The following is a 23,451-nucleotide window of genomic DNA, read 5'->3' on the forward strand; positions in this document are numbered from 1 at the left end:
GGATTCAAACTGCTGACTTTTGGTTAGCAGCCAAGTTCTTAACCACTGTGCCACAGGGCTCCCTGGCATGCTACAGGCATAAGTAATTGTTGGATCAGAGTACATAGATGCCATTTTGAAAGCACACTGCTGACTCTGTGATGAGAATGAACACTTCAAGGGCCCTAGGGTTTACTTAGGTGTTGAAGCCGACTCTTTACCAGGTTGGAACTGTGATACTTTGAAAAGGTTGATTTCATCTCAGAGAGCCGTCGAGTCCCCATGCTCCACATAGAAAAGGGCTCACAATTACGTGCAGGCCACTTGCAATGCACAGTGTAGTCCAGTGTTACAGAATCTTAATGATCTAGCTATATTCTGAAACACTCTTTGGTAAAAATAGAACAGTTTGCCTTTCTCCTTTCTCCTTTTTAAGTACCAAGTTTTCTAATGGCCTCAAGTTGACTCATCACTTTAAGAAGCAGCACCTATTAAATGCTGTGAATTGGATGAATATTGTTAACAATTTGGCAAGGGAGTCCTTAGGAAAAAAGAAAAGCTCACCCACCTTCAAACTAACTCACGTTTACCTAGAGCTGTGATTCCACTTCTTGTTTAATGAAGCTTTTGTTTAGGGCTTTTATGCCTACTCTTTGCATTGTTGGAATTGATTTCTTCCTGTATCTCTGCTGCATCATGATGGATTGATGGGTCATTGTGAACAATTTCAGCATGTCAGCTGCCTTGCCAGAGATATATTTCTGTGTATGGGCCTTAATGTGTATTTATTTCCTTGCTTTTTATTATTACTACCACTTGGTAGAAGCAGATTAAGAGATTTTGAGTTAATTTTGCTCTCTGGAATATTAATTAGGGAAAGAAAACTGGATGCCTCTTTTAATTTCATATCCCCTTAGACTTATCCAAGATGGTAGCAAGTGACATATAAATGGACTCCCTCATTGACTTAAATGTTTGACAGTGATTTACAGAAGCAACTGGAATATTTGCTCCCTAGAGAAGTAGCCCGGTAGTTAATTAGCTGGGCTTTCTCTATGGCTGGATAAACTATGATTTCTATTTTTTATTATCCCTTACGAAGAGATTCTGTTTTATTGATGGCAAGGGGATCCAGAAGTTGAAGCACATTATTATAATTTAATACTTCTCAAGCATCATTAACAATCACTTACGGGAGAGTTTTCCTCATGTCTCTTCTTGGTGCTACAGGGTTACAGCCTAAGGTGATGACATTTTCCCTGCATTGAGGATTTAAATCTAAATGTAGACATAAAACAAACTCATAGTCTAGAATTTCTTTTAGCTCTGGAATGAACCTTAGATATCCTCTAGTCTAACTGCTTAATTTTGTTATCAAAAATGAAAAAATGGAGACCCAGAAAGAAATTAAGCAATTTGCCCACCATCACACATCTCAGATGCCACATCTTGTATCTTTTCAATCTTCTTTCTTCTGTACCATCCTACCTAGCATATTTGAAGCACAGACATATTTGCTAGTCAAATGAACAAGTCACAGGCATATTAGATACCTCGCAGATATATAGTATTTTAGTTTTTGAAATAATTTCCTAAGTGTATTTTTAGTTCCTTTTATTATATCTCCTTGTAATGCATAAGGAAGATATTAGCATTTCGATTCACCAGTGGTGATCTTGAAGCACACAGTTGTTAAATTATTTGCCTATGGGCACGCGATTAATTCACATTGTTTTATCAATTGTAAAATGGATTAGTAGCACCTACCTTATATGGATGTTGTAAGAAGTAAATGAAATTAAATTAGGTATGTCCATGGAGTGACTGGTTCAAGACTTCTTGATAAATGGTGTGGTAGGTAGAATTTTAAGATGGTTCCCATGATTCTTGCCTCTTAATGTACACACGCTGTTAGTCCACTCCCCTTGAGAGTGGGCAGGATCAGTGAAGATGATGGGATACACTCCCTTGATTAGGTTATGTTATACACTAAGGTGAAGGGATTTTGTAGATCTAATTAACCTCCCTAATCAGTTGACTTTAAGTTAATCAACGAGGAGATTTTTCTGGGTGGGCCTGACCTAGTCAGGTGAGCACTTTAAAAGAGGGCCTAGAGGTCAGAAATAGAAGAAGCATCAAAGACCTTCTCCTTGAACAAGTAAGCAGCCATTTTGTGAACTGCAGATGGGATGGGGAAGAGCACATGGCAAGGATGAGGGCAGCCTTTGGAAGCTAGAGTGCACCCCAGCGGACAGCCAGCAAGGAAATGGGATCTGGGTCCTACAGCTGGAAGGAACTGAATTCTGCCAAACATCCCAAGTCTCAGATAAGACCACAGGCCTGGACTGTGACTTCAGCCTGGTGAGACCCTGAGCAGAGAACCCGTCTAACCCATGCCCAAATCCCTGACCATGGGAACTGTGAGATAACACGTTTGTGTTGTTGTAAGCATCTGAGCTTGTGGTTATTTGTTGCACAGCAATTAAAAAACTAATACAGATGATGAACATAATGGCTATAGAGTTAATAGTAATAAAATTGAAATTAAAATCCAAGTTTTAACTTGCTTTTATTTATACTAGACTTCTGATTATATTTTATGGCTCCAGGCATGTGACCCCTAGCTGCAAGGGACTAGGGATTTCAAATCTTTTAGCTGGGAGTTTGTGGCTATCTGACCAAGGGGTATGGAGGCTACTGCTAGTGAGGAAGGAGGAGAGAATGGGTATGAGTAGGCAGCTAATACTTTCTGTCACACCTCCCTCCCTGGAGAATGAAGGAGTACGATTGACCTCTATACCTAGTTAACTCTGGATTGAGTGGGATGACCTTGGCAGTGCGAGTTGACATCGATTTGGGGGGAAAAAAAGGAAGAATATTGATAGTACAGAACTTGTTCAAAATGGATTTGCAGTTGAGGAGCGAAGTAAGATCTGGACTAAGGTCCCAGTAGTGCTGGTAGTAAGCACAGAGAGGCGCAAGGTCAGATCCAGGATACTTGGTGAAATCAATACTGGTGGGATTCAGTGACTATTCGATTTGGAGTGAGAGCTTGGGAGAAGGCAGGGTGGGTGGGAAAGAGAGTTCTAGGCCTAAAGGATGAGCAGGGGAGTGCTGATTGTAGTAGATGGAAGACTATGCTTGTCCTAGCAATGCCAGTAAGAGTTTATCTTTCTCTCGTCCAAAATCCTATGGACAATATTGTTCTTTTGATGTTCACTCAGTACTTATAGGTTGTGTATGTATGAAAAATACAGATACTCACCATAATAACTAGTAAAGTAAAAGCATCTGTTTTCTTATTTGTAAAATGAGCAATATATTTCCTTTAAGGGTGTTTAACAGTTGCATGTGATAATACATGTAAAGTGGCTGATTAAGTCATTGCTAGATACTAGGCGCTATTAGTGCTATTGTTGCTTGTATGCACTTTTCATTGCTTCTAGTTTAACCATGAGATCTTAGGAGCTGCAGACTGGATTTATATATGCTTCTTTTTATATTCTGTGTGCTTAGTCCAGTGTCTGTCACACAAATGGCATCCTATAAACTTTGGGATTGAATATATACAGGTAACTGGAAAGAGAGTTATGAGAAGGAAAGTAAAGGCTAATGTTTTCAAAAAAGTACACTCATTTGTGTGTGTGTGTATCTCTATATATCTATCTGTTGACACAGTGGTTAAGAGCTCGACTGCTAACTGAAAGGTCAGTGGTTCAAACCCACCAGCCACTTTGCAGGAGAAAGATATGGCAGTCTGCTTCCATAAAGATTACAGCCTTGGAAACCGTATGGGACAGTTCTACTGTGTCCTATAGGGTCACTATGTGTCAGAATTGCCTTGACAGCAATTCATTATAGGTATAGGTAGACTTGGATGCATGGGACCTGCCATTATGTTTTGCTAGCTAACAATTTAATTTTCCTCCAGTACCTATTCCTAAAAGTAATATATTGTCTTGACTCAAAAACATACAGTGTTTTTTTTTTTTTGCCAACATGAAAAACAGCATGAAATAAGAAATTTTTTTTTGTTTACCCTTAGCAAAGAATGAAGTCTGACTTCTCAAATGTGTTGACATGATCATTATTTTATTACCTACTGTGAATTGGACCTGGTGTAAGGCACTGGGAGAGCACCTTTCGGGGTGCTCCAGGTCTCAAGAGGCTATTGACAAGGGCTGCTGCAGGGATAGATGAAGACTGTGGAGCTGTGGGAGCCCAGAGCGGGGCCCGTGCATGCTCACACACGTGATCACGTAGTAACCCATGGGCCGTGTGTGAAATGTGAAGATTACACAGTACAAGGCCTGGGCAATTCATCTGATCTTACTGAACTTCTGGAACTTTATGGGCACAGAGCTCCTTTTTACGTGAAGATGAGATTCATGTCAAAAGTAGATCTAGAAATGGCACTTATATCCGAGTCAGAGTGATATGATCTGGTTTCTATTTTGGGCTGTATAAAACCCTGGATCTTAGAAATGCCTCTATGCTTAATGGCTAAGAAAAATCCATTTTCTCTTTCTTTGAAAGCAAAATATTTGAACCTGATATGAAGGGCACAGCAAAGTGAGAATTGGGCCTGTTTGCATTCACTTTAATAACCAAACCCTCAGTTGGTCTGCCCAGGAAATTCCATCATAGAAATGTTTAAAATGTCAAGAAAAAATACTGAAGTGAAGACCGTTAGTTTCGTTCTGTTGTGCATAGTGTCGCTATGAATCAGAACCAACTCGATGGCACCTAACAACGAGAATGTTTTCGGAGAGCGCTTCATACAAAGCCGAACTGCCTTGTGCATGCTCATCAGGACCACTCCCAAGTGCGTGTGAAATCCACCACAGAATTGTAGGACTATTAGACAGTTTTATTTCTACCTCATAAAAATATTTCAAAACCCGTGGGAGTTTTATGAAGACAGCACTCATCAATTCATACCATTCCCAGTCCAGGGCCCATGAGACGCATCTCAAAGCAATTAGGGATGTTAATTTGGAAGCAAACTGTCACATGTTATATACTTCATTACCAGTGAGTGATAGATTGTTGAAAGCCTTACCTTCCTCCAATAATGTCTATGTCTGTGTATATGTATGTATATGTATATGTGGAGCCCTGGTGGTACAGTGGTTAAGAGCTATGGTGAGCTATGGCTGCTAACCAAAATGTCGGCAGTTCAAAGCTACCAGCCACTCCTTGGAAACCCTATGGGGCAGTTCTACTCTGTCCTATAGGGTCACTATGAGTCAGAATAGACTCAATGTCAATGGGTTTGTTTTTTTTTTAATATGTATATATATGTTGTCGTGTCGTTAGGTGCCATCTAGTTGCTTCTGACTCATAGTGACCCTATGTACAACAGAAGGAAACACTGCTTGGTCCTGAGCCATCCTCACAACTATTGTTATGCTTGAGCCCCTTGTCGTGAATGTATAGGTATAGGTGTATGTGATGTCCGTGTGTGTATATACTGCTCTAACAAATTTGTGGGATGGTAAGTCAACTATGACACAGGAAAGAAGAATCAGGAAGATGTGAAAAGTAACAGGTTTATTTTCCTCACAGTTCCCAGTGACTGGAAGGCATAGCATGCTATGATGCAGGGCCACACAGGGGGCTATACCCAGGGACAAGAAAACAACCAGCTGGAATTGTAGGAGAGGGCTTACGTATGGAAAGCTAGCTAAAGTGGGCTTCCTGGGAACTGGGCATATTGAATAATTTTACAGGCCCAGGGAGCATAGGGGCCATCTCTAGTTGTTGGGCACCTTGCCCTAGGGCCATTAGGATGAGTGTATAGTGGCCCAGGAGTTGAGAACCTGATCAAGAGAGTGATTAGAGAGTGGGCTTAATTAGCTGCTCAAGAAGGTGAATGGACCAGCCTCCAGCTAGGGTCTCAAAACTATGTCAAGACAGCATTTTAAGAAAATGGCACTGTGTATATATATCTGTGTGTGTGTGTGTGTGTGTGTGTGTGTGTATTATATGTAAGATATATACATATAAGACATATATATATATGTGTATATATATAGAAGCAAGGATAGCGAGACTGTGTCTCACATACTTTGGACATGTTCTCAGGAGACATCAGTCCCTGGGGAAGGACACCATGCTTGGTAAAGAAGAAGCGTCAGCGAAAAAAAGGAAGACCCTCAATGCGATGGATTGACACGGTGGCTGCAACAATGGGCTCAAGCATAGCAACAATTGTGAAGATGGCACAGGACCAGGCAGTGTTTTGTTCTGTTGTGCATAGGGTTACTATGAGTTGGAGCCGATTTGATGGCACCTAACAACAGTAACAACAACTATATATATATATATCTTTTAAAATACTATTTATAACTTTGAGTTCTTGAAATATATATGTGTATATACATGTGTGTGAGTAAATATAATTTTACTAATACTTACATATTTCAAATACAGAAGTTATTTTAATACTCCACCAGAAATGTCAGTCAGTACTTGCTTTCTTTCTGCTTCTCTTTGTAGAACTGTAAAACCGAGCAATGAACTACATCTTTTAGGTAAAATTCACAGTGCATTTGATCATTTTCTTTCAAAATCCAACTTTAGGTCAGTTGTCATCTTCCTTTAGTGTAAATATTTCCTTCTTCTGTTTGCAAATAAGAATTAAAATAAAAACATCCTCAAATGCATTGGCTGTTTTTCCTTACCACCTGTCTGACTTGACAATGCCCATTCATTCTTGAGGTTCAGCTTCTGAGGCTGCAGAGGCCCCGGGGGTTTTATTGTCTTCCTGTCACATGTCCCACACATGTGCAGAGCGAAGTGGCCAGAGAGGACAGGGCAGGGGAAACAAGCTTGGGGCTGGAGGGAGTGCAAGTTGGGTTACTGATGACTGAACAGCCTGCAGAGTGAGGAGGAGGTTAAGGAGAAAGGAGTACAAAAATGGGAGAGAGGCCATGTCTTAGTTATCTAGTCCTGCTGTAACAAAAATACCACAGCTGGGAAGCTTGAGATAACAGAATTTATTTTGTCATAGTTTGGGAACCTAGTAGTCTGAATTTAGGGCTTCAGCTCTAGGGGAGGGTCCTTCTTTGTCTCTTCAGCTTCTAGTAGCTGCCAGCAATCCTTGGTGTTCCTAGACTTGTAAATGCATCTGCCCCCCATCTTCACAGCATGTCTTCCCCCCATTTTGTACGTGTCCCTGTGTCTATTTCTCCCCCCCTTTTTAAGACACTACTCATAAAAGAGTATTTTGTTATGACCTTATTAATGTAACAAAAGAAAACTATTTCCAAATAGTGTCACATTCACAGGTTCAGGGATTAGGACTTCAACATATTTTTTGGAGGGACATAAATTCAATCCATAACATGCACTTTATTTTTTTGGTTACTCCTCAGTGCTCCTCCCCGTTCTGACTTCTCTAAAAGATTTCTGAGTAGCTCCTTCTTGTGCTCAGCGTGTGTATTTAGCTAGGAGTAGAGGTGTGCGGTAAAACACGGAGCTGCTAAAACAGTAGTATATTCCTATGCAATAACAGCACAAGAAGAGAATTGTTCAGTGGGCTTCTCCTCCTTCCTTATCTTTCAGGCAAGCTCACCCCTTAACCATACAAGGTAGTTATCCATACTAGTCTTAAGTAATCTGGGCAAAGGAAATGTTAGTGGTTCCCCAGTTGTAACGTCAGCATTTCAATTAATCATCAATGTCAGGAAGTTCTTCCTTTAATTCCATTCAAGTCCATATGCTGCTAATGAAACACACTGCCTTTTGTTTGGTCTTCAGAATCAGTGGCAACCAGGCTGCCTCTCTTCCCTATGTAGAAGATTACAGGATGATAAAAAAATAAAGGCCATTTCCTTTAAATTTATTTTCTCCAAGCTTAGCTATTTCCCTTCTTTCATCAAAACTGTTTTCCATTCTCTTATCTATTCCCACTGTCTTTATGAATGTGTTCTGAGCTGTACCTTCCGAATGGCACCCAGCCCTCCTATCCTGCAGTGTAACCAGGCCGTCCTTAAAAGCAAGTTCATGCCAGCCTTGGAGGTACTGTGCCTTTCTGTGACTTGGAATATCCTTTCCCCAGGCTTACTTCTAGTCATTTTTTACTCCTGATAGTACATCCAAAGTATGTGAGAAGAAGTCTGAACGTCTTCAATTCTAAGTAGCATTCTGGCTGTACTTCTTCCAAGACAGGTTCGTTCGTTCTTCTGGCAGTCCATGGTATATTCAGTATTCTTTGTCCACGACATAATTAGAAGTGTCAGTTCTTCTTTGGTCTTCCTTATTCATTGTCTACCTTTCCCTGCATATGAGGTAATTGAAAACACCGTGGCTTGGGTCAAGTGCACCTTAGTCCTTAAAGTGACATCCTTGCGTTTTAACACTTTAAAGAAGTCTTTTGCAGCAGATTTGCCCAATGCAATGCGTCATTTGATTTCTTGACTGTTGCTCCCATGAGTGTTGATTGTGGATCCAAGTAAAATGAAATCATCGATGACTTTACTATTTTCTCTGTTTAGCATGATGTTGCTTATTGGTCCAGTTGTGAGGATTTTTGTTTTCTCTATGTTGAGGTATAATTCATACTGAAGCCTGTAGTCTTTGATCTTCATTAGTGCTTCAAGTCCTCTTCACTTTCAGCAAGCAAGGTTGTGTCATCTGCATAATGCAGATTGTTAATGAGTTTTCCTCCAGTCATAATGCCCCCTTCTTCTCCATATAGCCCAGCTTCTCAGATTATTTGCTCAGCATACAGATTGAGTAAGTATGGTGAAAGAATACAACCCTGACGCACACCTTTCCTGACTTTAAACCATGCAGTATCCCCTTGTTCTGCTTGAAAGACTGCTTCATGATCTACGTACGAATTCCTCTTGAGCACAATTAAGTGTTCTGAAATTCCCATGCTTTGCAATGCTATCCATAATTTATGATCCACAGTCAAATGCCTTTGCATAGTCAATAAGACAAGAGTAAACATTTTTCTGGTATTCTCTGCTTTCAGTCAGGGATCCGTCTGACATCAGCAATGGTACCCCTCGTTCCATGTCTTCTTCTGAATCAGGCTTGAATTTCTGGCAGTTCCTTGTCGATACATTGTTACAACTGCTTTTGAATGATCTTGAGCAAAATTTTACTTGTGTGTGATATTAATGATATTGTTTGATAATTTCCACATTCAGTTGGATCACCTGTCTTTGGAATAGGCATAAATATGGATCTCTTCCAGTCATTTGGCCACGTAGCTGTCTGCCAAATTTCTTAGTGTAGATGAGTGAGCACCTCCAGCACTGCATCTGTGTGTTGAAACATCTCAGTTGGTATTCCATCAATTCCTGGAGCCTTGTTTTTTGCCAATATCTTTAGTGCACCTTGGACTTTTTCCTTCAATACCATCAGTTCTTTATCATATGTTACCTCCTGAAATGGTTGAATGTTGACTGATTCTTTTTGATATAGTAACTGTGTGTATTCCTTCCATCTTCTTTTGATAATTCCTGTGTCGTTCAGTATTTTGCCCATAGAATCCTTCAATATTATAAAGTCTGTGGAAAGAGATGATGGAAAAGTTCAGTATCATCAGTCAGAGCTAGACCAGGGACCAACTGTGGAATAGACCATCAATTGCTCATATGCAAGTTGAAGCTGAAGAAAATTAGAACAAGCCCACGAGAGCCAAAGTATAACCTTGAGTATAAACCACCTGAATTTAGAGACCATCTCAAGAATAGATAAGAAGCGTTAAACACTAATTACCAAAGACCAGATGTGTTGTGGAGAGACATCAAGGACATCATCCATGAAGAAAGTAAGGGGTCATTAAAAAGACAGGAAAGAAAGAAAAGACCAAAATGAGTGTCAGAAGGGACACTGAAAGTTGTTCTTGATCTTAGAGTGGCTAAAGTGAATGGAAGAAATGATAAAGTAAAGAGCTGAACAGAAGATTTCAAAGGATGGCTGTAGAAGTGAAGTATTATAATGACATATGCAAAGACTGGAAATAGAAAATTAAAAGGTAAGAATAGGTTTGGCATTTCCCAAGCTGAAAGAACTGAAGAAAAATTCAAGGCTCAAGTTGCAGTGCTGAAGGATATACACACGTATATCCATACAATTCCAATTAATAAATATTGTCTATGTAAACTGCCTATTTCAGTAATTTAATGTATCTATTCAATTTGGTTTTTGGTTATTTAATTTCAGGAGTATGAACATATGTGTATATATATATATGAGTGTATATATTCTCATCTGTATCTATTGAAAAATGAACAATATTAAGAATTTGGAGCCTCAGGGTGTTTCCAGTAGAGTGGAAACGAGGGTGGTCTTCCATTTTCAATCTGTCAAATTTCGGGAAATCCCGGGTTCTTTCTAAGAAATAGTTGTGTGGAGATCTGAGGTTGGGCTAGAAAATGTGCAAAGCAGCAGTGGGAATATGGAATCCTTACCATCCTTCATACTACTGTTTTTCTTGGAAGAATAAGTATGCCATTCTGGCAGCACTTTGCTTTTACACTATTGAAGGAAATATTCATTACGTCTGTCCTGCCCCTGTGGACACACTGCCATTCACTCATGTCTAACAATTTATTCCTAACCCACTGATTATGTCTACAAGAAATCACATGCATGAAAGAATGAATATGGACTTTTAGTCCAGTTAATATAGGAGACACACGAGAAGGAATGTAACAGCTTAAAATAATAAATGAAAATTACCCCTGATAAGATCTGTCAGTTCAGACCGTGCAGTTTGGGATGATAATCACACATCTTAGGAAGGCCAAATTCACAATTTTTAGAGGAGTTTTTTGTTTCTTACCTTCTAAAACTATCCTTTCTGTTTGTGGGTAGAATTGGAGGGATAAAAGGAATCTGTAAAAATCATTGTTTTTCCCCATGTTTCCTAGAGAAGAAGAGTGCCTACTGTTGATTCTAACTTTTGCAGGAAGTGCGATTCCACTGCAGTCCTTACTTCCCTTATGGAGATTAGAAAATCATATAGCAAGAGCAAATAGTGAGCATTTTGTACCAGCTACTGTATTAAGTGTTTTACACTTTTTATTTCATTTAATATTTAGAACAACTTTACAAGGGGGCACTATTAATTTTTTTTTTTTTTTTAAATATTACCCAGTATCCTAGTGCAAGTAATCAGCACAGTTGGGATTGGAAGCCAGCTAGTCTCACACTTGAGCCCAAGTTTTAACTACTGTTCTGCACGTGAAAGAACAACGTCTCTGTAACTTAACCTACTGCCGTGAAGTCGATTCTGACTCAATGCAACCCCAAAGCGTTTCCAAGGCTGTACATCTGTATGGAAGCAGACTGTCATATCTGTCTTCCTCGGAGCTGCTGGTGGTTTTGAACCACCAACCTTTCAGTTAGCAGTTGATCGCTTTAACCACTGTGCCACCAAGGCTCCTTCTATGTACCTTCGGTACTTAAAACAATCCCTACCCTTCCCCTCTTAAATCTGCAGTGTGTAATAAGCATGTGACAGTTGCTCAAATCCAGTTCATTCATTATATACATCTTTATTAAATGACTTTCATAGCTCAGGCCCTGTGTGAGGTGTTGAGGATACAGTGGTGGGTAAAACAGAGTGTCTGCTGCTGTTTAGGCCAAGTGGACCAATCGGATATTAATCAGATGGTCACATCTACAGATGTATAATTACAAACTGAGATAAATGCTGGAAGTAAAAGAGAAACAACATTGCTTACCTCTAACTTCATTGTTTCTGATTTGATATTTTTAACTCCCACTCTTTTTCCATCAGTCCCTCAATAGTAGTGAGATGTGGCTGTCCTCCAGCCTCTGCACTGAAGAGGATTAGGTAAATTGAAAATTACAGAGTAAATGCATCATGAATTAAATTGTGTCCCCCAAAAATCTGTGTTGTAAAGCTTGACCCCTGTGGATGTATTCCCATTTGGAATAGGGTTTTCTTTATTATATTAATAAGGCAGTATCAGTATAGGGTGTATCTCAAGCCAATCACTTTTTTTTGGAACATTTTATTGTGTTTTAGGTAAAAGTTTACACCGCAAATTAGTTTCCCATTCAACAATTCATATACATTGGATGGTATCTTTGCAATGTGTCAGTACTCTCCCCATTTCCACCCTGCCTTTCCCGTTTCCATCCCTTCAGTTTCCCTGCCCCCTTGGCTTCTCATCTTTGCTTTTGAGCAAATGTTGCCCATTTGGTCTCATATAGTTCCAAGATTGTTCAAAGAAGCACATTCCTCATTGTTGTTTTTGTTTATTTTATAGGCCAATATATTATTTAGCTGAAAGGGGACTTCCATGAGTGGCTTCAGTTCCAGATTAAGAGTGTTTTAGGGCAGTAGTCTTGGGGGTTCCTCCAGTCTCTATCAATCCAGTCAGTCTGGTCTTTTTTGTGAATTTGAGTTTTGTTCTACATTTTTATCCCATTCTGATGGGGACCTTCTATTGTGTCCCTGGTCAGAGCAGTTAGTAGTGGTAGCCAGGTACCATCTAATTCCTCTGGTCTCAGGCTAGAGGAAGCTGTGGTTTGTGTGGGCCATTAGTACAGTAGACTAATTGTTCCTTTGAGTCTTTGGTTTCCTTCACTCTCCTTTGCTCCAGATGGGAGGAGACCAATAGTTGTATCTCAGATGGCCCACTCACAAGCTTTTAACACCCGAGATGCTACTCACCACACTGGGATGTAGAACATTATTTTTATGAACTTTGTTATGCCAATTGACCTAGATGTCCCATGAGACTATGGTCTTGAGTCTTCAAACCCAGTAACTCAGTCCCACGAGGTGTTTAGATATGTCTAGGAAGTTTCCATAACTGTGCCCCCTATGTGCTCCATTACATATATGGATATATATGTAGCACATACACATATATATATACAAATGCCCACAACTATAACTATCAATGCACACACATTACTCCCATACATTCTCCCACACGTATGTAGTGTACATATCTACCTATGTAACCTCTCACAAATTTTTGGTTATTGCTGTTGCAGAGCTGGATGTGTTATAGTATTTACCATAGTTATTCTTGCATTCCTCTCAGTGTCGTCATTTACTGTGGTCATGCTGTGCTGACTTCCCCCATATTGCGTATTGCCTTTCCCTTCACCAAAATTAACACATGGTTTGGTTTTTTACTATCTAGTAAGTGATTCTCCATCCCTCCCCCTCCCATCCTTAGTAACCATCAAAGAACATTGCTTTCTATGTTTAAACCTATTCTTGACTTTTTATAAAAGAGGTATCATATATTTTTTGTCCTTTTGTGATTGACTTATTTCACTCAGCACAATATCCTCCAACTTCATCCGTGTTGTTTCTCAGACTCATCATTATTCTTTATCATTGCGTAGTACTCCATTGTATACATGTATCACATTTTGTTTATCCATTCGTTGATGGACACTTAGGTTGTTTCCATCTTTTTGCAATTATGAATAAAATGCTGCAGTGAACATGGGTGTGTATATGTCTATCCATGTCACTTTGGGTAGTATTGACATTTTCACAATGCTAAATCTTCCAAATCCACGAGCATGGTATGTTTTCTCGTTTACATAGGTCTTTTTTGGTTTCTTGAAGTAGTGTTTTGTAGTTTTCTTTGTATCAGTCTTTTATATCCCTGGTTAGATTTATTCCTAGGTATTTTAACCTTTTGGGGGCTATTATAAATGGTATTGTTTTCTTGATTTTCTTTTTGGAGTTCTCCTTGTTAGTGTAGAGAAATCCAACTGATTTTTGTAAGTCGATCTCATACCCTGCCACTTTGCTGAGCCCTTCTGTTAGTTCCAGTAATTTTTTGTGGAATCTCTGGGGTTTTGTATGTATGGGATCATGTCATCTACAAATAGAGGTAGTTTTACTTCTTCCTTACCAATTTGGATGCCCTTTATTTCCCTTTCTTGCCTTGTTGCTCTAGCTAGGACTTCTAGTACAATATTGAACAAGAATTGTGATAATGAGCATCCTTGTCTTGTTCCTATTCTCTAGGGGAATGCTTTTACTCTCTCCATTGAGAATACCATTGGCTGTTAGTTGTGCATATATGCCCTTAATTATGTTGAGCAATTTCCCTTCTATTCCTATTTTGCTGAGAGTTTTTGCCTATACTTGGTATCAGGGTTATTCTGGCTTCATAGAAAGAATTAAGGTGCATTCCTTCCTTTTCTATATCCTGGAAGAGTTTGAATAGAATTGGTGTCAACTCTTCTCTGAATGTTTGGTAGAACTTGCCAGTGAAGCCATCTGGTTAAACCAATCACTTTTGAGATATAAAAGGAGCAGATATAAAAAGCACAGAATCAAGTAATCACAGGTGTGGGAAGACAGATGGAATGCCACATGAAGATCACCAAGGAACCGAGGAATAGAAGCTGGAAAGAGACAAAGACTTTCCCCAGAGCTGACAGATAGAAAAAGCCTTCACCTAGAGTCAGAACCCTGAATTTGGACGTCTAGCATCCTGAACTGTGAGGAAATAAATTTCTGTCTGTTAAAGCCACCCACTTGTGGTATTTCTGTTATAGCAGTACTAGATAACTAAGACAAAATTAAAGAAGAGTTCAGCAAGGAGTATTGGGAGGATAAAAATAGGAGAATTTAATTATCTAAATATAGGGTCTGGATCTAATTTACTTTCTTAGAAGGCCATTCATCAGGGGTACACTTTCTTTTCCATTTAACAAAAAACTAACATTGACATGTTGCTTTGCAGTGTGCAAAGTGGCTTCAGATGTCATTAGTCATTATAGCCACACTTTCTGAAAGGTGCTGTTGTCACCTTTTTACAGAAGATGAAGCTAAGCCTTTGAGAAGTTGATGTCTTCCATGAGATCACCCACTCCAGGAAGTGATGAGCCTGGACTCAACTTTGCGAGCGCTTGGTCCCTTGACTTTTTTCCCTGATCCTCACAATGAGAATTATTTCCATGCTTCTGATGACTCAACCCTTCTCTCAGTGATTTCTTCCAGGGTTTGCATTTTTATAGGCTGCAAGTGAAAGAAAAGCCTCTGCCCTCAGGTTTTGAATTAAGCATATAGCATAAGTGAGTTTTTTTTTTATAAGTGAGTGTGGAGGAATCCATAGAGGAAAACAGAGTTTAGCCAGTTTTTCCCTTTCGGAAAACGTTTTTTATTTGTTTTTGTAGGAGGCGAATATGAAATGAAGGAAGAGGAGCTCTAGGTGAGAGGACAGAGCAGGGAGCTGGAGGAGTGATGGGGGCTGGGTGAGGCCATCCGCCCCCACCTCAAGTACTGTAGAGCCGGTCTTGGCCTTTCCACAGGCCCTAGAGTGGAAGGGCTGTGTTTGTTTCTTCTGTGCAGGGCTTCCCTTCAATGCCATTGTCTTGACTCACTTGAGACTCTGGTTGCTGCTCTGCGACTGATCCGAACTGTGTCCCGCACTGCCACAGCACATATCACATGGTATTGCCATTACTTATTTGTGTTTCTTTTCACTTGTCCTTTTATGGGGCCAAGGCACTGTTTGTCTGGCTCACAGTTGTGTTCCTTGGTGCTTGGCACATAGTAGGTTGTTGTTAGTTGCTGTCGAGTCAATTTCAACTCAAGGCAACTTTATGTGAAATAGAAAGAAACATTGCCGGTCTTGCGTCATCCTTACAATCATCAGCGTGTTCAAGTCCATCATTGTGGCTATCGTGTCAGTCCATCTCACCGAGAGTCTCCCTTGCTCTCGCTGGCCCTCTGCTTTATCAGACGTGATGTCCTCCTCCAGCAATTGATTCCTCTTGATGACATGTCCGAAGCAAGTGAGTCAGACAAGGTTCTGTTGTGATCCACAGGGTTTTCATTGGCTAATTTTCAGAAGTAGACCTCCAGGCCTTCCTTTCTAGTATGTTTTTAGTATGGAAGCTCTGCTGGAACCCGCCTACCACGGATGACTCTCCTCGTATTTGAAATACCAGTGGCATAGCTTCAAGCATCATAGCAACACTTCAGTCACCACAGTATGACAAACTGACATTCAGGAGGTAGATACAGTAGGTGGTCAATACATATTTGATAACTGAACTATGGGGGAAGAATTAAAAATCAAGTTTCAGAACGACTTTTCTGTTATTGGGTGTGCTGTTTGAAGGAGAAATGAAGTCCCAGGGTCAAAGGATTGCGTGTCCTCCAACAGTCTCATCGTTTCAACAGCAGTTCACTGGCTGATCTACATTTGATTTACACTGTGTGATTCCTTCACCTTTTCTCACTGAAGTTCTCCTCCACATGGATAATGGAAGAGAAAGAAATGTCAGCATAGATAACTGAACTTTTCATGGTTCAAGGTTACTCGAGGAAACCTTGATCTGCAAACATTTGTCCAGGTGCAGGGGGAAGAGATGGAGCCTGTCCCTCCACTGTCCATGATGGAGCAGACAGGTGGACAGTGAGGCTCAGTTGGAGGCACCTGAGCTGCCCTGGGGACATAGAGGACATGGGCCTGATGCAACCTGGTGATGTCATGAAAGACTTCACAGAGGCAGTGATGTGAGTCCAGTCTTGGAGGAGATTATGTTGGCATGTGGTGCCAGAACCCCTTTTCCAGTGGGAATAAAGCCAACAAGTCACATGGCAAATTGTTTTCACCCTTAACGTAGTGGAAGACTGTGTTTGTCTCACTGATCCAATGAAAACACTGAAGAACTTCGCTGTCCTTGTGACTTGCACAACTCCTGTGGCCAGGGACTCTCAGGTGAGGGGCAGCCACACCCTTACTCAGATAATGAAGGTGACCTCATTAGATGCCACAGTGGAGGTATGTAAAGGTAATGTTGAGGCACAGTCGAGCAGAAGGGTTTCATTCTGCTGGGCAGTCAGGGAGGGCAGCACTGTGCAGGGGAAAGTTTTCACGCTGAGAACCGAAACGTGGGTTCTCAGGTCAAGAGTAGGGGTGGGTGGGTCAGACCGACCATGTGGGCAAAGGCCGGGGGCAGGAAGCAACTTATCTTTGTGGTTGTGCTGCCGTGAATATTCTAAACATGAAAATGAGGCTGGAAGTTGGGCTGAGGTCAGATCCTAAGTGCTTCTGTGCCTTCCTGTGGAGTAGATATCATTCAGCAGGCAAAGAGGAGTCACTGAAAGGCATTGAATGAAGGGCAGTGGTGCGATCAGATCTGTGCTTTAGGAAAGAAAAGATGACTCTGCTGTTTTGTGGAGCATGAATTATGGGGGGTTGTGGGATGAGGAAGGGGTGCAGAGACTGGAGTACAGTTATCTAGTTATGAAGCTATTGACAGTGGTCCTGGAGAGGGATAGTAGAGGCCTCAGCTAGGCAGGATGCCATGAGAGGAAGGGACAGATCGAAGAGGTATTGAAAAGGTATATCGGTATACGTGAGCATCAGCTGACTGCAGGGTCAATCAAAGGAGGAAGCATCTCCCAGGATCACCTGTGTCTAGCTCAGAGCCCTGGGGCCAGGCACCAAGAAAGGAGTGTATCATGTCCCTCCCTCCCACTCCCCACTGTGCCAGAAACTTTAAAAAGATGGCCCACGGCACAGAAAATACCCTCACAGCAATTCTTGAATAGATAGCATTTTTCCTTTTTCAAGAGGAGGAAACAAACCCAACACTCAGAGATGTTCAGCACCTTAGCCAAGGTCACACAGTTCACGAATGGCAGGCAGTGCTGGGGTTCACTCCAGGCCCGCCCAGCACCAAAGTCCACACTCTGAAGCAGTGCTCTCCCCACAAAGAGGTGCCACAGTGACAGCAGGTTTCAGTCACTGGGGCTGGAGGAGTGAAAGATGTGGGGCTGGCACTGGATGGGAGAGCAAAGAGAGAGCTTGAGAGAGATGTCAGCAACTGAAGTACTTTTATAGGCAGGGGAGAAAGAACCAATGAAAAGAGAGGATGGCTTACCTCCAAATAGGGGATATTTGTGGAATAAGAGGTGTCCCTGGGTGTTACAAATGGTTAAGTGCTCACTCCTAACTGAAAGATGGAAGTTCGAGCCCACCCAGAGGCACCTCGGAAAAAAGGCCTGGTGATCTACTTCTCAAAAAATCAGCCATTGAAAGTCCTATGGAGCACAGTTCTACTCTAACACACATGAGTTCACCATGAATTGGAGTCGACTCAAGGGCAACATTTTTTTTTTTTTTTTGGTGGACTAACAGGAGGAAATCATGGATGTGAGGAGAGGGCTGGCCTCAGGAAGGAGGAAGTGCACCTCTTTCTTGGACACAGGAGGGGAGGAGGTTACTGAAGGAAACTCCAAAAGGAGGAGTTAAGCAGAGAAGGCTTTTATCTCTGGATACGAACATTTCAGTAAAATGGCAGGAAAGACATCGACACAGTCAGAGAAGCAATGAATGCAGCCATGCACCTTGAGGACCTTGGAAAAAATCACTGTGCCAGATAGGTTAGGAAGCTGACCTGAGCAGAGTGCCAGGGTGCAGGGCAGTCCTGGGCGGAGGCTGGGCTGCACGAGCGGAGTATGTAGGACCAATCAGCAGTGTTCCATGAGTGCTGGTCCACCTAGCAGTCTTGTGGAAGGCTGTCACCCTCCACTCACCTTCTTGATGCTGCTCTCCAGGCTCCCAGACACTCACTCTGGGGAGATAAAAGAAATGAATCATTAATTCCTGGGAAACTGAAGCATGTGAAAATAAAATCACTAGCTCTACCCAGTGTAACATTCGCTTTCCAGCATATCTTAGCAGATATGAGTATAGCATTAAAACACTTGACCCATTCATTTGTGTGTCTGGTTTTAAACACACTTAACAGCTCATCCCTTCCAAATAAAACACTTGATGAGTTAATGGATAAATATCTTGAGAGAACATTTAAGTCCTTGACTAAATTCAGCCTTTGGAAGGCAGAAGCGTATTTTGACGATGGAGACTGAAAGGCTAAGTATATAGAAGTTTTCTTCCTTGTACATGAAGGACATATGTTCGCTGGCGGGAACGGCAAGGTGGCATGAGAGCAGTGTCCAAGGTCTCCATGCTGCCTGTTGTGGGAACACTCGCTTCCTGTGTCTGCATTTCCATGCTGAGGGAAGTTTGTTGAATATTAGCATCTGTGCTTCTATCAGATTAAACCTCAAGTATCTTATTCTTCTGTTTTCAAATTCCTCTGCTCTTTCTTCAAAGGGACTGTCTTTTATCTTCTCCGAATTTCAATTTAGTCCATTAGTCTCTTTGTTGGAGCCCTGGTGGCACAGTGGTTAAGAGTTCGGCTGCTCATTTTGATGAGTGGTGTCTCGGGTCTTAAAAGCTAGCAAGCGGCCATCTAAGATGTATCAATTGGTCGCAACCCACCCGGAGCAAAGGAGAATGAAGAACACCAAAGGCACAAGGAAAATATTAGCCCAGGAGGCAAAAAGGGCCACATAACCCAGAGATTCCATCAGCCTGAGACCAGAAGAACTAGATAGTGACTGGTTACCATCAATGACCACCCTGACAGGGAACACAACAAAGAGTCCCTGACAGAGCAGGAGAAAAGTAGGGTGCAGAACTCAAATTCATTTAAAAAGACCAGACTTAATGGTCTGACTGAGACTAGAGGAACCCCAGAAGACATGGCCCCCGGACTCTCTGGTAATCCAGAGCTAAAACCATTCCTGAAGCCAACTCTTCAGACAAAGACTAGACTGAACTATAAGACATAAAGTGATACTCGTGAAGAGTGTGCTTCTTAGTTCAAGTAAATACCTGAGACTAAATGGATAGCTTCTGTCTGGAGGTGAGATGAGAAGGCAGAAGGGAGAGGAGCTGGTTGAGTGGACATGGGAAGTCTGGGGTGGAAAGGGGGAGTGTGCTGTCACATTATAGGATGGCAACTAAGGTCACATAACAATATGTGTATACATTTTTGTATGAGAAACTAGAGCTGTAAACTTTCACCTAAAGCACAATGAACAACAAGAAAAAAAAAACAAAACAGAGTTTGGCTACTAATGAAAAAGGTCAACAGTTCAAATCCATCAGCTGCTCCTTAGAAACCCTTTGGGGTAGTTCTACTCTGTCCTATAGAGTCTCTGTGAGTCGAAACTGACTCGACGGCAACCGGTCTAGTTTGGTTTGGTCTATTTGGTCTCTTAGGCCATTTTTATGTTGCTTATTCCTTTTAAACCATTGGTTAAGTTGGGATACCCTGGATTGATTCCCAGCCAATGTGCCTCATGTGCAGCCACCACACGTCTGTCAGGGTAGGATTTTTATGATGCTGAACAGGTTTTTTTGGAGCTTCCAGACTCAGACAAGGAAGAAAGGCCTGGCAATCTACTTCTGAAAATCAGTGAAAACACTGTGGATCACAAGGGTCCGTTCTGCAACCCATCACGGGGATGATGAAGGACTGGGCAGCACTGAGCATGAGGTCATCATGAGTCAGGGCCGAGTAGATGACAGCTAAAAATAACAAGAAGGAATATAATTCTTATAATCATTGTTAAGTATCATATTAAATTCAAAAGAGGGGGGCACATGTTTAATGTTACGTGTTATAAAAATCCTAAACTTAATTTCAGAAAAGATTAAATATAAACATAAACATGTGCAGTTATTTTGAAAGCCCCCCCCATCCCTGTCAAAATCAACATTTATATACGAACGGGCTAAGTTTGCATGTGATTCCAGATTCTTGTATGTCCACCTGCAGGAGGGGTCATGGGAAAGCCATGTCTAGCTGGACCTCAAGGGCACGAGCCTAAGCATTTGAGAGAGCCCACTATTTTGCAGATAGACGTGAGTGACTGGGTTATTTGATATCTTCTGTAGGAGCCATGGAGTACGCAGCACATCCCGGCACTGTTTTCGGCCTTCTGCGGCCTCTTGGTCGCCCTTTCCTACCACCTGAGCAGGCAGAGCAGCGACCCATCAGTGCTGATGTGAGTAACATGGTCTGCGCCACTTCATCATACACCCTGCCTGCACCCTTCCCACGGGGCTGCTCACCCACTGAGTGGGAGTCGGCACTTGGGGCTCATTGTGGTTGGGATCATAAGCTATTGAGTTAGCTAATCACTGGGGAGGGTGGGAGAAAGGCAGACCCAGAAACTAATTAAAACCCAGGCTCAACTTCCAGTGAACACATAACCTTTGCTCTTCTGTTTGTGAAATAAAATGCACAATGACAGGACCAGATGGCTGATAGCACCCAAGCGCCATCTTTGTTTTTCCCTTGGGTGAGTTGTATGAGAAGCTACAACCTCAGAGTGTACCCTTTCTGGATCCATTAAGCAGCATTGCTGTCTTTACTCCAGGCAATTACCGTGAGGAGACCAGACCTGCACCACTGGAAGGAAAGAAAGGCTTTTGTTTTCTTTGTTGCTGTTCACTCCTTAAGTAGCTGGTTTCCTCTGGGCTTAATCTGAAGTTGGAGCCAAAGTTTTAAATGCATTTAATAATCATCTTTAGTCATGTTAAAGTATATTTTTCAATCTCCTTTTTAGTTATGTCTTTTTTAAATTTTTGAAATATGGAGTTATGACTGAAAACCCTTTACGTGATGCTGAAATAAGTTTCTGATATCAATAGCAATATCTTGTGTGATCTGTCTAAGGCCATAAAAGATTTTCACTTAAAATGAGCATCATTGTTTGGGGACCATAATTTTAGGCTGTCAGGTGCAGCAAGATGAAAGGTGTAGAAAAATGAGAAAAAGAAAAGTCAAACATGGGTTGCACAATTTTTATACTCAACTGTTTTACCTTTTTGAAATGTTGAGGCTCTTTGTGAGTAAGAAGCCCCTAAGGGTGAGTGGAAGCAGAGAATCCAGAATCCTAGAGCTGAGTTAGCTGCTGATGGGGGATCCAGACTTCCTTAGTTGCTTGACTGCTTTCATTACTGTGAAATTTGACAATCAAAACTTTACCTTCCTATCATTTGAATATGTGTCCTTTTTGATTATAAATTGTATTTGATCTTTGTGGGTGTGAGGTCTCCAGTGAAGCCATTTACCTCAAACATTGCAATGGACACATATTTTTCAAAGTAAAACCTGTGTTTTTCCACTTTCAGGTCCTTTATTCAATGCAAATTATTTCCTAAATTTTTACATCAGAGTTTGGACGAGTTGGCAGAAGACCCTCTCCCAAAGAAGATGAAAGACTCTGTGGTGAGGCATTTCATTTTTAACCTAGTGCGTGAGTGGCATCACTTGATATAACTTGTCAGGAGCAGAGCTCACGTTTTCAGTCAGGCTCCAGCTAGACCGGCATGAGAACAACTAGTATGGGAAGAAGGGCCTGGTCTTGGCATACACCTAGCGCACTGGGTCGTGAAGCTGCCAGGTGCGGACAGCGTCTTGAAGGTGATGCAGAGCACACATGCCACAGACACTTAGTGGGTGCTCGGTTTATGGCAGTTTGCATGGAGATTTCCATGAACTGTGTTCAGGCAAGGAACCCATTGCTGGTACAGACAGTAGGCCGGCTACGCGTGGATAAAGGCTTCTCAAATAAGCAGTTAGCCAAACTGTACTCCTGAGGTGCTGCACATACAGTCCCTCTTCACATCCCTTGCTCCAGCCTCATGCTGACCTCAGAGCCCTCTACCAGGGTCTTTTGATCCAGATTGACATCTGCACAGCTCTTGCTAGGGACTGTTGAGCTTAGGATTTATGGCTGGGTTATCAGAGTGGAGAGAAGCCAGACTAGTTGGAGTGAATGAGGGAAAAGGGAAGGAGGAAAAGAACAGAAGAAGCTGTAAAATGATGATAATATATTTCTTGTTCACTAGGAAAATGGCTGAAAGCAGACTCAAATGTTCTTTGAGCAAGCGTGGCCTCATTAGTATCAACTTTCAAACATTAATACTTTGAAAGGCCATTTTCATTGATGACGTAAGCTCCCATGCATTTGATATTGTGGAGCTTGGAGCAGTCTGATTCCTTTGAGTCATGCTATTCATGTGTATTTTAGGAATAGCAGGTAAAAGGAAAAGCAAGCAGCTCCCACCAGGCATCATGCATCATTTGTCTTGGTAGCCACAGTGCCTGACACATAGTAGGTGCACAACGCCTTCTGTTGAATTTAAATGAATTAAATTCCAATCCACCATTTCAAGACAATGGTCATCAACGTGATAACATTCTTTTAAAATTCATACTCAGCCCTGTGTGCCTTTGAGTGCGGTCACAATTCAAGCAAAAACACTGAGGCTTTTTTTGTCATGTGATAGGAAAGCAAAGGGCAAATCATTTAGCATGAGTGAGGGGGTGGCTCATGAATTTTAAAAGCCAAGATGCATTAAAAAGCAGGGTGTGAGGTGAAGCTGCTGGAGCTGATGAGATGGCAGCTAGGGGAGAAGAGAGACATTTCACATTCAAACATGCAATCAACAACCTGATCTCCTCTGTTTATACCAGGAGTCTGACAGGGAGATGATCAGTCTGACATGCCTAGATTCCTTTCTGCAAAGGCAGTAGGGTGGCCCCAAATCTCCTCATGGATAGCTGAGAAAATCTATCTTCCCAAAACCTTCCCGGATTTTATGACCTATGAAG

General features: G+C 41.6%; 1 protein-coding gene across 2 annotated transcripts in view; it reads left to right on the top strand.

The window, feature by feature from the left end:
- Positions 1 to 23,451, top strand: part of PCNX2 (pecanex 2) — a 360,390-nt gene that overhangs the window by 109,789 nt on the left and 227,150 nt on the right. For both annotated transcript variants that reach the window (XM_049868166.1, XM_049868167.1), the window contains exons 16-17: positions 20,724 to 20,833; positions 21,966 to 22,062. In XM_049868166.1, coding sequence (XP_049724123.1) covers positions 20,724 to 20,833; positions 21,966 to 22,062 — 207 coding nt within the window. The remainder of the gene's footprint in view (positions 1 to 20,723; positions 20,834 to 21,965; positions 22,063 to 23,451) is intronic.

This window comes from Elephas maximus, chromosome 24 (genome assembly GCF_024166365.1).
Source record: "Elephas maximus indicus isolate mEleMax1 chromosome 24, mEleMax1 primary haplotype, whole genome shotgun sequence".
NCBI lineage: Eukaryota > Metazoa > Chordata > Mammalia > Proboscidea > Elephantidae > Elephas > Elephas maximus.